This window comes from Crinia signifera, chromosome 5 (genome assembly GCF_055691185.1).
Source record: "Crinia signifera chromosome 5, ASM5569118v1, whole genome shotgun sequence".
Lineage (NCBI taxonomy): Eukaryota > Metazoa > Chordata > Amphibia > Anura > Myobatrachidae > Crinia > Crinia signifera.
The window spans coordinates 312,127,288-312,140,527 of NC_139221.1; the positions used below are offsets into that span (position 1 = coordinate 312,127,288).

The following is a 13,240-nucleotide window of genomic DNA, read 5'->3' on the forward strand; positions in this document are numbered from 1 at the left end:
CAGTTAGGAAACTATTGCAATAATCAATGCGGGATATAATGAGTGCATAGAAAAGAGATTTGGTGTGAGATAGGGTCGTATTTTGGATATGTTTTTTAGATGCATGTAACATGATTTGGAGACAGATTGAATGTGGGGAAGAAAGGACAGTTCAGAGTCAAGGATGACCCCTAAGCAACGAGCTTGTGGGGTAGGGTGGATTGTCGAGTTGTCAACAGCGATAGAGATGTCAGGATGGTAACTGTTCTTAGTTGGAGTGAATATAAGTAATTCTGTTTTGGAATTATTAAGTTTGAGTTGGCGAGAAGACATCCAAGATGAGATGGCAGATAGACATTCAGAGACTCGGCCCAAATCCACTGGTGACGACTCTGGGGTTGATAGATAGTTTTGAGTATCATCCGCATATAAGTGATATTGAAATCCGAAAGAGCTGATTAATTTGCCAAGAGAGGAAGTATAAATTGAGAAAAGCAGAGGACCTAAGACTGAGCCTTGCGGAACTCCGATAGGTAAGATGTGAACCTGGAAAGGGCTGTATCATTAAGACCTAGGGAGTGTAGTGTTTGTAAGAGAAGAGTGTGATCCACAGTGTCAAACGCAGCAGAGAGATCTAGAAGAATAAGTAGTGAGTTAGACTTAGCAGTTACCAGATCATTAACCACTTTAGGCAGTGCTGTCTCAGTGGAGTGTTGAGAGCAAAAGCCTGACTGAAGCGGGTCTAAAAGGGTGTTAGAGTTAAAAAAGTTTGTGAGGAGAGAATAGACAAGTCTCTCCAGTAGCTTGGAGAGGCATGGGAGCCTAGAGATATGACAATAGAGAGAGAGAGTTAGGGTCAGAATTGTGTTTTTTCAGAATGGGAGTAATCACTGCATGTTTGAGCAGAGAAGGAAAAGTACCAGTAGCAAGAGAGAGATTGCAGATTTTAGTTAAGGTTGGAATAAGCACAGGAGATAGATTTTTAATGACTTGTGCAGGTATAGGATCAAGAGGCAAGGTAGTAGAGAAGGAGGATAAGAAGAGTGTGGATACTTCCTTTTCATTTGTGGGCTCAAATGAAGAGAAAGTGCCAGAGGGTTCAGTGGGGAAGAAAGAGGTTTTAGAGATTGTGGAGCATACCATTTAATCTCAGATGTTATCAATCTTGTCCTTAAAGTAGGAGGAAAGTTCTTGTGCACTGATGGTAGCCGGTGGGGGAGGAGGGGGAGGGTACAGAAGAGACTTAAATGTGTTAAAAAGTCGCTTAGGGTTGGAGGCATGAGAAGTGATGAGAGATTGGTAGTATGTTTGTTTCGCAGTGTACAAAGCATTGCAGTAGGTGTGGTAGCTAGTCTTATATGTGAGGAAATCAGTCATACTACGAGATTTACGCCATTGGCGTTCTACTTTACATGACTGATTTTGTAATTGTCTTGTTGTTGTGGAGTGCCACAGTTGGCATCTAAGCTTACGTGGGGTGTAATGGGTAGCAGGAGCCACTTCATCAAGGGCTGTTTCAAGAGTCTGGTAGAGGTGGGAAACAGCAGAGTCAAGAGAGGTAAATGTGCAGTGCTGGGGAGAGAGGGGGCAGCCAGGGCACAGTATACTGAACTCTGAGGCACATCTGGAGTTATAGTACAGTGTTGGGGAGAGGGGGGCAGCCAGGGCACAGTATACTGAACTCTGAGACACATCTGGAGTTATAGTACAGTGCTGGGGAGAGGGGGGCAGCCAGGGCAAAGTATACAGAGCTTTGAGGCACATCTGGAGTTATAGTACAGGGCTGGGGAGAAAGGGGGCAGCCAGGGCACAGTATACTGAACTCTGAGGCACATCTGGAGCTATAGTACAGTGCTGGGGAGAGAGGGGGCAGCCAGGGCACAGTGTACAGAGCTCTGAGGCACATCTGTAATTATAGTACAGTGCTGGGGAGAGAGGGGGCAGCCAGGGCACAGTATACAGAGCTCTGAGGCACATCTGGAGTTATAGTACAGTGTTGGGGAGAGGGGGGCAGCCAGGGCACAGTATACAGAGCTCTGAGGCACATCTGGAGTTATAGTACAGTGCTGGGGCGAGAGGGGGCAGCCAGGGCACAGTATACAGAGCTCTGAGGTGCATCTGGAGTTATAGTACAGTGCTGGGGCGAGAGGGGGCAGCCAGGGCACAGTATACAGAGGTCTGAGGCACATCTGGAGTTATAGGTTAGTGCCGGGGAGAGAGGGGGCAGCCAGGGCACAGTATACTGAACTCTGAGACACATCTGGAGTTATAGTACAGTGCTGGGGAGAGGGGGCAGCCAGGGCACAGTATACAGAGCTCTGAGGCACATCTGGAGTTATAGTACAGTGCTGGGGAGATAGGGGGCAGCCAGGGCACAGTATATAGAGGTCTGAGGCACATCTGGAGTTATAGTACAGTGCTGGGGAGAGAAGGGGCAGCCAGGGCACAGTATACAGAGCTCTGAGGCACATCTGGAGTTATAGTACAGTGCCGGGGAGAGAGGGGGCAGCCAGGGCACAGTATACAGAGCTCTGAGGCACATCTGGAGTTATAGTACAGTGCTAGGGAGAGAGGGGGCAGCCAGGGCACAGTATACAGAGCTCTGAGGCGCATCTGGAGTTATAGTACAGTGCTGGGGAGAGAGGGGGCAGCCAGGGCACAGTATACAGAGGTCTGAAGCACATCTGGAGTTATAGTACAGTTCTGGGAGAGAGGGGGCAGCCAGGGCACAGTATACAGAGGTCTGAGGCACATCTGGAGTTACAGTACAGTGCCGGGGAGAGAAGGGGCAGCCAGGGCACAGTATACAGAGCTCTGAGGCACATCTGGAGTTATAGTACAGTGCCGGGGAGAGAGGGGGCAGCCAGGGCACAGTATACAGAGCTCTGAGGCACATCTGGAGTTATAGTACAGTGCTAGGGAGAGAGGGGGCAGCCAGGGCACAGTATACAGAGCTCTGAGGCGCATCTGGAGTTATAGTACAGTGCTGGGGAGAGAAGGGGCAGCCAGGCAGCGGTGTAGCTAGGTGCCATGGTGCCCGGAGCAAGGGCATATTTCACGCCCCCCCCCCCCCCCCGTGTATGAATTGGGGGCGTGGCTAACATGTGTTGGCATGTTACATTTCAAATATATAAGACACTGTAACAGAATCTGCTGCGCTATATAAGACGCTGTAACCGAATCTGCTGCGCTATATAAGACGCTGTAACCGAATCTGCTGCGCTATATAAGACACTGTAATGGAATCTGCTGCACTATATAAGACGCTGTAATGGAATCTGCTGCGCTATATAAGACACTGTAACGGAACCTGCTGTGCTATATAAGACACTGTAACGGAATCTGCTGCGCTATATAAGAACCTGTAACGGAATCTGCTGTGCTATATAAGACTCTGTAACGGAATCTGCTGCGCTATATAAGACACTGTAACGGAATCTGCTGCGCTATATAAGACACTGTAACGGAATCTGCTGCGCTATATAAGACGCTGTAACGGAATCTGCTGCGCTATATAAGACGCTGTAATGTAATCTGCTGCGCTATATAAGATGCTGTAACGGAATCTGCTGCACTATATAAGATGCTGACAGCTGTAAATAAATAAATATATATACAGATAAAAATATATATATAACACAGCAGGGCAGCAGCAGAAGCCAGAGAGAATCACTCTCTCTTCCCCTGGGGGAAGGGGTCAGAGGACATATTGGGGGGTGATGGTCATTCTTTACCCTGCAGTGTGGGTAAGGGTTGTCAGTACTCATTAGGTGGGGTGGTCAGACCACATATTTGGGGCGGGGGTTGAATAAAAAGTGCTCAACTTGCATAGTTTGTACTAGGGGAGAAAGTGTTTAGTGGGGGGGGGGGGGGGGCAGTACTTATCCTGCATCTTATGCGGTGTTCCTAGTGGTGGTGAGCTGGGGTCTGGCATCTGGCATGCTGAGACAGCAGAACAGGACAGGCAGGTACTGGAGAGCAGACGGGGGCAGCTCTCCACTTTACCATGTTGTAGGAAGAAGAGGGCAGGCTAGGCTAGAGCCTCCCTTCTGCGGCGCCGGCAAATGTCAGGCTGCTAGTGCGTCTTGGACTGCACACTGACTGGTAATACTGCACTGCTCAGCATGAGGAAGGCGCGCCGGAGGTGGCGGTGGTCTCGAGGGGATCATGGTCAGGTAATGCCCACCTGCTCATGAAGCACGAAAATAATATATTCATTAGTTCATGGGCTGGGCGGGGAGAACGGGTGCACCGCAGCAAAGGCTGAGAGTGGTGCGGAGCATTCCTGTCACCTCCGACTACTCACTCCTTGGCGTATTCTCTCCTGGGCTGTGTAGCGTATTGCTGGTGTCAAAACTTCATGCATGACTGGGTGCGAACAGGAGACAGGCGTCGGGCAGGGCAGCGGCCACCGGCGCACGCTGCCCGTTAGTACTATATTATGATATGCAGGCCAGGGATCATTTGCGGAGGGGGGGCGGGCCGGCGGCGCCATTCGACCAATCAGCGCCCGGAGCATGAGCTCCGGTGGCTCCGCCCTCCCTACGCCTCTGCAGCCAGGGCACAGTATACTGAACTCTGAGACACATCTGGAGTTATAGTACAGTGCTGGAGAGAGGGGGCAGCCAGGGCACAGTATACAGAGCTCTGAGGTACATCTGGAGTTATAGTGCAGTGCTGGGGAGAGAGGGGGCAGCCAGGGCACATTATACAGAGCTCTGAGGCACATCCGGAGTTATAGCACAGTGCTGGGGAGAGAGGGGGCAGCCAGGGCACAGTATACAGAGCTCTGAGGCACATCTGGAGTTATAGTACTGTGCTGGGGTGAGAGGGGGCAGCCAGGGCACAGTATGCAGAGCTCTGAGGCACATCTGGAGTTATAGTACTGTGCTGGGGTGAGAGGGGGCAGCCAGGGCACAGTATGCAGAGCTCTGAGGCACATCTGGAGTTATAGTACTGTGCTGGGGAGAGGGGTCAGCCAGGGCACAGTATACAGAGCTCTGAGGCACATCTGGAGTTATAGTACAGTGCTGGGGAGAGAGGGGGCAGCCAGGGCACAGTATACAGAGCTCTGAGGCACATCTGGAGTTATAGTACAGTGCTGGGGAGAGAGGGGGCAGCCAGGGCACAGTATACAGAGCTCTGAGGCACATCTGGAGCTATAGTACAGTGCTGGGGAGAGAGAGGGCAGCCAGGGCACAGTATACAGAGCTCTGAGGCACATCTGGAGTTATAGTACAGTGCTGGGGAGAGAGGGGGGCAGCCATGGCACAGTATACAGAGCTCTGAGGCACATCTGGAGCTATAGTACAGTGCTGGGGAGAGAGGGGGCAGCCAGGGCACAGTATACAGAGCTCTGAGGCACATCTGGAGTTATAGTACAGTGCTGGGGAGAGAGGGGGCAGCCAGGGCACAGTATACAGAGCTCTGAGGTGCATCTGGAGTTATAGTACAGTGCCGGGGAGAGAGGGGGAAGCCAGGGCACAGTATACAGAGCTCTGAGGCGCATCTGGAGTTATAGTACAGTGCTGGGGAGAGGGGGGGGCAGCCAGGGCACAGTATACAGAGCTCTGAGGCGCATCTGGAGTTATAGTACAGTTCTGGGGAGAGAAGGGGCAGCCAGGGCACAGTATACTGAACTCTGAGACACATCTGGAGTTATAGTACAGTGCTGGGGAGAGAAGGGGCAGCCAGGGCACAGTATACAGAGCTCTGAGGTACATCTGGAGTTATAGTGCAGTGCTGGGGAGAGAGGGGGCAGCCAGGGCACATTATACAGAGCTCTGAGGCACATCCGGAGTTATAGTACTGTGCTGGGGTGAGAGGGGGCAGCCAGGGCACAGTATGCAGAGCTCTGAGGCACATCTGGAGTTATAGTACTGTGCTGGGGAGAGGGGGGCAGCCAGGGCACAGTATACAGAGCTCTGAGGCACATCTGGAGTTATAGTACAGTGCCGGGGAGAGAGGGGGCAGCCAGGGCACAGTATACAGAGCTCTGAGGCACATCTGGAGTTATAGTACAGTGCTGGGGAGAGAGGGGGCAGCCAGGGCACAGTATACAGAGCTCTGAGGCACATCTGGAGCTATAGTACAGTGCTGGGGAGAGAGGGGGCAGCCAGGGCACAGTATACAGAGCTCTGAGGCACATCTGGAGTTATAGTACAGTGCTGGGGAGAGAGGGGGCAGCCATGGCACAGTATACAGAGCTCTGAGGCACATCTGGAGTTATAGTACAGTGCTAGGGAGAGAGGGGGCAGCCAGGGCACAGTATACAGAGCTCTGAGGCACATCTGGATTTATAGTACAGTGCTGGGGAGAGAGGGGGCAGCCAGGGCACAGTATACAGAGCTCTGAGGCACATCTGGAGTTATAGTACAGTGCCGGGGAGAGAGGGGGCAGCCAGGGCACAGTATACAGAGCTCTGAGGCACATCTGGAGTTATAGTACAGTGCCGGGGAGAGAGGGGGCAGCCAGGGCACAGTATACAGAGCTCTGAGGCACATCCGGAGTTATAGTACTGTGCTGGGGTGAGAGGGGGCAGCCAGGGCACAGTATGCAGAGCTCTGAGGCACATCTGGAGTTATAGTACTGTGCTGGGGAAAGGGGGGCAGCCAGGGCACAGTATACAGAGCTCTGAGGCACATCTGGAGTTTTAGTACAGTGCTGGAGAGAGAGGGGGCAGCCAGGGCACAGTATACAGAGCTCTGAGGCACATCTGGAGCTATAGTACAGTGCTGGGGAGAGAGGGGGCAGCCAGGGCACAGTATACAGAGCTCTGAGGCACATCTGGAGTTATAGTACAGTGCTGGGGAGAGAGGGGGGCAGCCATGGCACAGTATACAGAGCTCTGAGGCACATCTGGAGTTATAGTACAGTGCTGGGGAGAGAGGGGGGCAACCAGGGCACAGTATACAGAGCTCTGAGGCACATCTGGAGTTATAGTACAGTGCTGGGGAGAGAGGGGGCAGCCAGGGCACAGTATACAGAGCTCTGAGGCACATCTGGAGTTATAGTACAGTGCCGGGGAGAGAGGGGGCAGCCAGGGCACAGTATACAGAGCTCTGAGGCACATCTGGAGTTATAGCAGGGTTGCCGACCCTCCCGGAATTTGCGGGAGTCTCCCGAAAATCGGGTCCTTCCTCCCGCCCCCCGGAAGGGTGGGCAACCCTCCCGGAATCAGGGGGACCCCCACTGAGCCCCCCGATCGCGGCATTTATATGCCGCAATCCGCGGGTCTCAGGGGAGGGGGCGAAGCTAAAACGGCACAATCGTGACGTTTTAGCCCCGACCCCTCCACGGATAACAGTAATTTCGGCTATTTGTTGTAATGGGGGCGGGGCTTAATGACGTCACAGTTAAGCACCGCCCCCAAATCGCGTAATGCAAGAATCCTCTCCGGGCTTCTCCCGGAGAGGATTTTTTGAAAGTCGGCAACCCTGAGTTATAGTACAGTGCCGGGGAGAGAGGGGGCAGCCAGGGCACAGTATACAGAGCTCTGAGGCACATCTGGAGTTATAGTACAGTTCCGGGGAGAGAGGGGGCAGCCAGGGCACAGTATACAGAGCTCTGAGGCACATCTGGAGTTATAGTACAGTGCAGTTATAAAGTCAGCCCTCAGGATGCAATGAAATGAGGGGCACTCGCAGAAGCACCCTCCATCCTGAATATTTATTTGGGAAGAGTGATCCATTTGACAGATGTTTTATTACATAGATTAGTAAAACACATAATTGTGCATTTGTATATACACATTTCCTGTGACCGGGGATAAAGTAATATATTTACATACAGGCCAATGATCTCAGCACTTGTTTGGGTGCCGCTCTGTAAACAGAAGGTCCTGACTGAGAGACTTGTTTAGTCTTTCATGCATGTGGCCTTACAGGAAACCTGAATGTTCTTCTACATTTGATTCATTGGGGTTGAACCAGAGGAAACCTACGTCATGTATTTAGCAATATTCGATAAGCATTAATGTTTGACGTGTAATTAGTATCCGGGTAGCCACCGGCAGTGGAGGCGGCCATTTTGTCAGATTACACAATAATCTTGAAAGTCCAACACCGCTAGTGTAATGGCTGTTGCACAGTAGAATTTGGGGCCAAATGTAATAGAGTGTGAGAATCAGAAAGTGGGTGATTATGAAGAGTTTTTTCCCCCATTTTTCCTCAAGAATCTGAAGTGGGGGGGGGGGGGGGGGGGAGTAGAGTCCTCTAATCAGACCAGTAATGTCCTTGACAATAGAACATATGCCTTCAATTCCTGTCCTTGAGAGCTACCAACAGTGCACGTTTTCCAGATCTCCTCACAGAAGCACCAGTGAAGTAATAAGCTCCACCTGTGGATCTTTTAAAATGTGTCAGTGAGTAATGAGTGCACCTGTGCAGCAGCTAGGTTGTCTGGAAAATGTGGACTGTTGGTAGCATTCGAGGACTGGAGTTGGCTACCACTGCCTTATTCCCTAATCTTAGTTAAAATGGGGACAGAAGCAAAGAATCCATTGGCCAAAATTTACTAAATTGAGAGTTCTATTTTACATGGGATGTTGGTTTGGGCAACCAATCAGAATCTACTTCTTATTTATTTAGCACCGTCTAGAAGATAATAGGTAATATCTCAATGGTTGCCCATAGCAACAAGCCATGTGAAATACAACTTCCATCTTAGTACATTTCCCCCATAGTGTATACAGATGCAGCCACGCTGATCTAGCCTGCCTATGGCGTTTGTCCCGTCAACTCGCCACAGTGCGCCTAGTCGCAAGGCAGCACAATATATGGCACAGCTTGGAATTTGGCTTATGGCGTTACAGGATGAGTGCAATACCAGCGATCATCCACCAGATGCCGCTTTTTAAAATCACCACTGCGCATAAGTCAGATGTCTAATGCAATGCTATAGCGAAGAATCCACATTGCACATGCATGAAGTGTTAATTGCAATGCACTATATGGTGTCAATTATAATGCTGTACTATACAGTATGTTAAATAGACTTTTTTCTCTGAAAATACTATTGCATAGACGTGCGTCTCATTACGCTAATTATAATGGGCTATGGGGATAAGTGAGCAAGTATACAGTATGGTAAAAGTACTGTATGTACTGTAGCAGGCCAGACTTGGGTTAACAAAATGGCTACAGAGAAGGAGGTTAGAGTGAATGTAAATGAAGGGCTGATGCATTCAGTCAGTCTAGGTGGGGGAAGGAACTTAAGAAATATGAGCACTATACAGTACAGTACTAAGGGGTTTATTCTAGTTCATTCTTTCTGACAAAATCCTTCTTAGATGGACAAAACCATGTGCACTGCAGGGGGGCAGATGTAACATGTGCAGAGAGAGTTAGATTTGGGTGAGTTATTTTGTTTCTGTGCAGGGTAAATACTGACTGCATGATTTTACACTTTAATATAGATCTCACTTTGAAGAAAAACCCCACCCAAATCTAATTCTCTCTGCACAAGTTACATCTGCCCCACCCGCAGTGCACATGGTTTTGTCCATCTAAGAAGGATTTTGTCAGAAAGAATGGACTAGAATAACCCCCTAAGTGTGCTGTGGATTGTGCGTAATGAGATGCACCAAAAGTTATTTATGGAAACCGGGGGGGAGGTTGTGTGTGCATATAATAAGTTTCATAAATGTTTCATAAAGAATCAAAAAGAAAAAAAGAAAACAAATCTCATGGTGTGTACACACGGGTACAATCAGCATGAGATTTTGACGATATAGTAAAAATCGCATGCAGATCGTATGCAGATCACATAGGTTTCTTACCTTGCGATCCCGATGCGCGCTCCCGTGGCAGCACAAATCGAAACCCAGATAGACAGGGCAGCAATGACTATATAGTGCAAATCGAATGTAGATAGTATGAATTGTATGTAAATAGTACAGAGATAGCAAAGATTGTATAGCAGTCAAATCTTAAGTCGAATAGCAAGGGAATCTCACCGTGTGTACACAGCATAACTCTAACCCGGGTCTCCAAGCATGGAGAACAGCAGACATCCACTAGCCTACGACACCTGGGAATAGCGACCATTTCTCTTGAGTCATTGTAAAGATTGATCCCACGCCACGGGTTCTGCTTATGCTGTATCGACTATGGGCAGACGTTTGTTTATTTACTGATTTAGAGGGTTTTCTTTTCCACCCTCTCCACCTGACCACTGTACATTACAGTTGTCACTGCCCATTTGCCAGAGCTGGTATTGTACTGTACTGTACTGTACAAACGGAGCCGCAGAGCTGTTTGCCGAGAATGAGGTGCTTGAGCATGTCCCATTCTCAGCGAATGGTATGGCTTCATCTGTACTGTATATCAATCCGCCACTGGATTAGTGCAGCATTATCCACACAGCAGCATCAAATCCCTCAGTTCTCTGCCACCCTGATAAGTATTTCAGTGGTATTTGCCGATATACAGAAATTGACTTGATATACCACCATGTACTTGACCTATACTGCTTTGAATTGCCCTTCCTTCTTTCTTTCTTTTTTTTTTGTAACCATTAGGGAAGAGAATACAAGAACGGCGAGCACAACTATTCACACAGCAGGACAGCATTATAATGACCCCGAATCTCATCTTACATTGGATATTATTGGACGAACTAGGGATGAATAATCACACCGCAATGGTAAGTACGTCCTAGTTTTTGTTTTTCCTTTTAAATATTTAAATTTAATCCTTACACAACATACAAAGAAACATTAACATAACCATGCAGAAAATAGAAAAAAACAGTTCAATATTCATTAGCGTCTATAAGTACAATAAGTCTAGTAGTAAGGAACAGAAAACTGTATTTAAACAAGAGAAGTAGCCTAGACTTAATCCTCATCAAGAGTATAACAAGGGACAACGGGGTGTGGTGATTCAGTGTTACGGGGGCACGGTACAGAATACTCAGGCATAGCTGCAACCTGAAAGATGCCGGCATCTCCACTGGCTGCATAGCTAAGGGGCTACTCTTGGCAGGCATATTAGCAATGCAAATGTAAAACAGCATGCGGCTGTGGAGAGTTATGTAGGGTACACACCAGGACGACCCGCTCACGATGCACATCGTGAGCGGGTCGTCAGTGTCTCGTCCGACCCGCTCACGGTGACGTGGGGGGGCACGACCCGCTCACGATGTGCACCGTGAGCGGGTCCGATCCGATGGTGACCCGCACCCGGCTGTATGGTAGTCATCTAGATCCTACCTGCAGCAGGTAGGATCTCAATAACGACCGACCGACCCGCGGGACCGCGCATCGGATCGGTATCGGTCCACACCAGGTCAGAAAAGGGCCCAATCAGCACACAATCTACATCCAATTGATCGGAATTGGATCTAGATTGTGGGGATCGGGCCCTAGTCGTCCTGGTGTGTACCCAGCATTAAACTTCTGCAAATCCTGGCTGAATCAGATCCTTGGTTAGCTGTACCTGCTTCGTGCAGAACTTCAGAGACATCCAATTTAGACAATGTGGGGATCTGTGCATGTGCTAGTAAAAAAGCCAGATTCACCCACTGATTTATCCCGGCCCCATGCTGGGTGCAAGAGATCACCAGAGGCCTATTCCTAAAACCCATTTTGAAGATTTTTGGGGTTTTCAATCCCAAATCCTACTGTTGGGACATTCCCGACAGTCGGATTCACAGCCGTTTTTGAACTGTTCCGACTGTAACTCAACAGTCGGTATTCAATGTTCCAACTGTCCAGTGTTGGAACGGCCTCGATTTGTTGAAAACGGATGTAAAATTGTCAGAATCAGATGCAAATTCGACAATTAGCGGCCGTTTCAGACAGTTCAGATTCGGCTTTAAAAGAAGCCGAATCTGAGAGCCTGCAATGCTGCCGCTAGCGGAAATAGCGGCACAGATTGAATACCGCCCTTTGTCAGCCCGCTTCTTCCATCAGGACACGTGCAAGTGGACACATTCCTGCAGTTCGCAAGGTGGTTGAGGTTTATCAAGTTACTCCTGATAGAGAATGTGAGAGGACTCACAACTCACTAGACAGACACACAGCTCTCTACATTTTTGCCGAAAAAACTTGTGTGAACTTGGAAATGAAACCGTTTGCCGCCAGTTCACCCAGGGATGACTGACAGAAAAATATAAATTGATATCAACTTTTTTTATTTTGCCCTGTTTCAGAATGAACAGTAATGACGGTGAAGGAGGAGTGAGATGACACCTTCTTGTGAGTTCTTCAGAATTTCTGACCAGAAGACCATGAATGTGGCCTCGGTTCTGAGAATTGCTCATATCGCAGTCACTAAACCTAAGCTTTGTATGCAGAGAGCGGGTTGTCTAACTTTCTCGGTGGATATCTTCTTCCTATGGTTGAGATGAGCCAAATTTTTATATTACAACGGTGGTTGTTGTGGGTTATTTGCAAAGACAAGGACCATCTCATAGTCCCGTCTCTGGTCTACAGCCTATGTACTTACATGACATGCCGTCTGTTCCGTGGTGGAATGTAGCGATATGTAATGACATCCGCCATAATGCACCTGAGGGTCTGGACGCCCATCCATCACTTTGGAGACAAGCCAAGGTTTGCTGAGATGCAGGAATGTCTTAAGAGGCACAGTGTGCATATCCCTGCTAATCTAGAAGGCACGCTTGTGGTTTCATGGAATACTGAGAGACGTTCCATTACATCTACATGTACATTGTACAATCACAGGCGTGGTCTGCATAATGGGCATAATTCTAATCAGACCCAATGTTCCATAAGGAGCATTGCACTTTTCTATGCTGCAATCACCTGCTATACACAGTGAGCATCTGACACCAAACATTATAGCTGGTCCCTGCTTCCTGATCGCACTTGATCTCCAGTTTCTAGATAATGATGATAATAATAATAATAATAATAATAATAATAAAAAGTTATTTATATGGATTTTTTTTTCCAATAGTACTCAAAGTGCTTTATATTTGTAATTAAAAATCACAAGAGAACTAAAGAGACATTAGTGAGACGGGCGAGTAATCAGGAAAGCCTTGATTCTGTTTTTGAAGGGTTCTAGAGTTGGGGCCTCTAGAACTTTGCAGGGGAGCCAGTTCCATAGAGTCAGAGCCACAAAGCAAAAAGCTTGACGCTCAGTTAAATAAAGGGGGATTTTTAGTTTTTCTGTATTATGTTCTTACAATATGGTCGTTCCATGAAGCATTACATAAACATAATGGCAGCACGCGCTTATACTGTGCTCCAAAATGTCAATTTAATAATCACCGGTACTATAAATGTTAATAG

The 13,240-nt window shown here is 48.5% G+C and overlaps 1 protein-coding gene across 1 annotated transcript in view; it reads left to right on the forward strand.

Moving 5' to 3' along the window:
• Positions 1-12,886, forward strand: part of LOC146081331 (uncharacterized) — a 97,475-nt gene extending 84,589 nt beyond the window's left edge. The window contains exons 21-22 of the mRNA XM_083189481.1: positions 10,499-10,623; positions 12,133-12,886. Coding sequence (XP_083045607.1) covers positions 10,499-10,610 — 112 coding nt within the window. The 3' untranslated portion in view covers positions 10,611-10,623; positions 12,133-12,886. The remainder of the gene's footprint in view (positions 1-10,498; positions 10,624-12,132) is intronic.
• Positions 12,887-13,240: the final 354 nt, after the last annotated feature.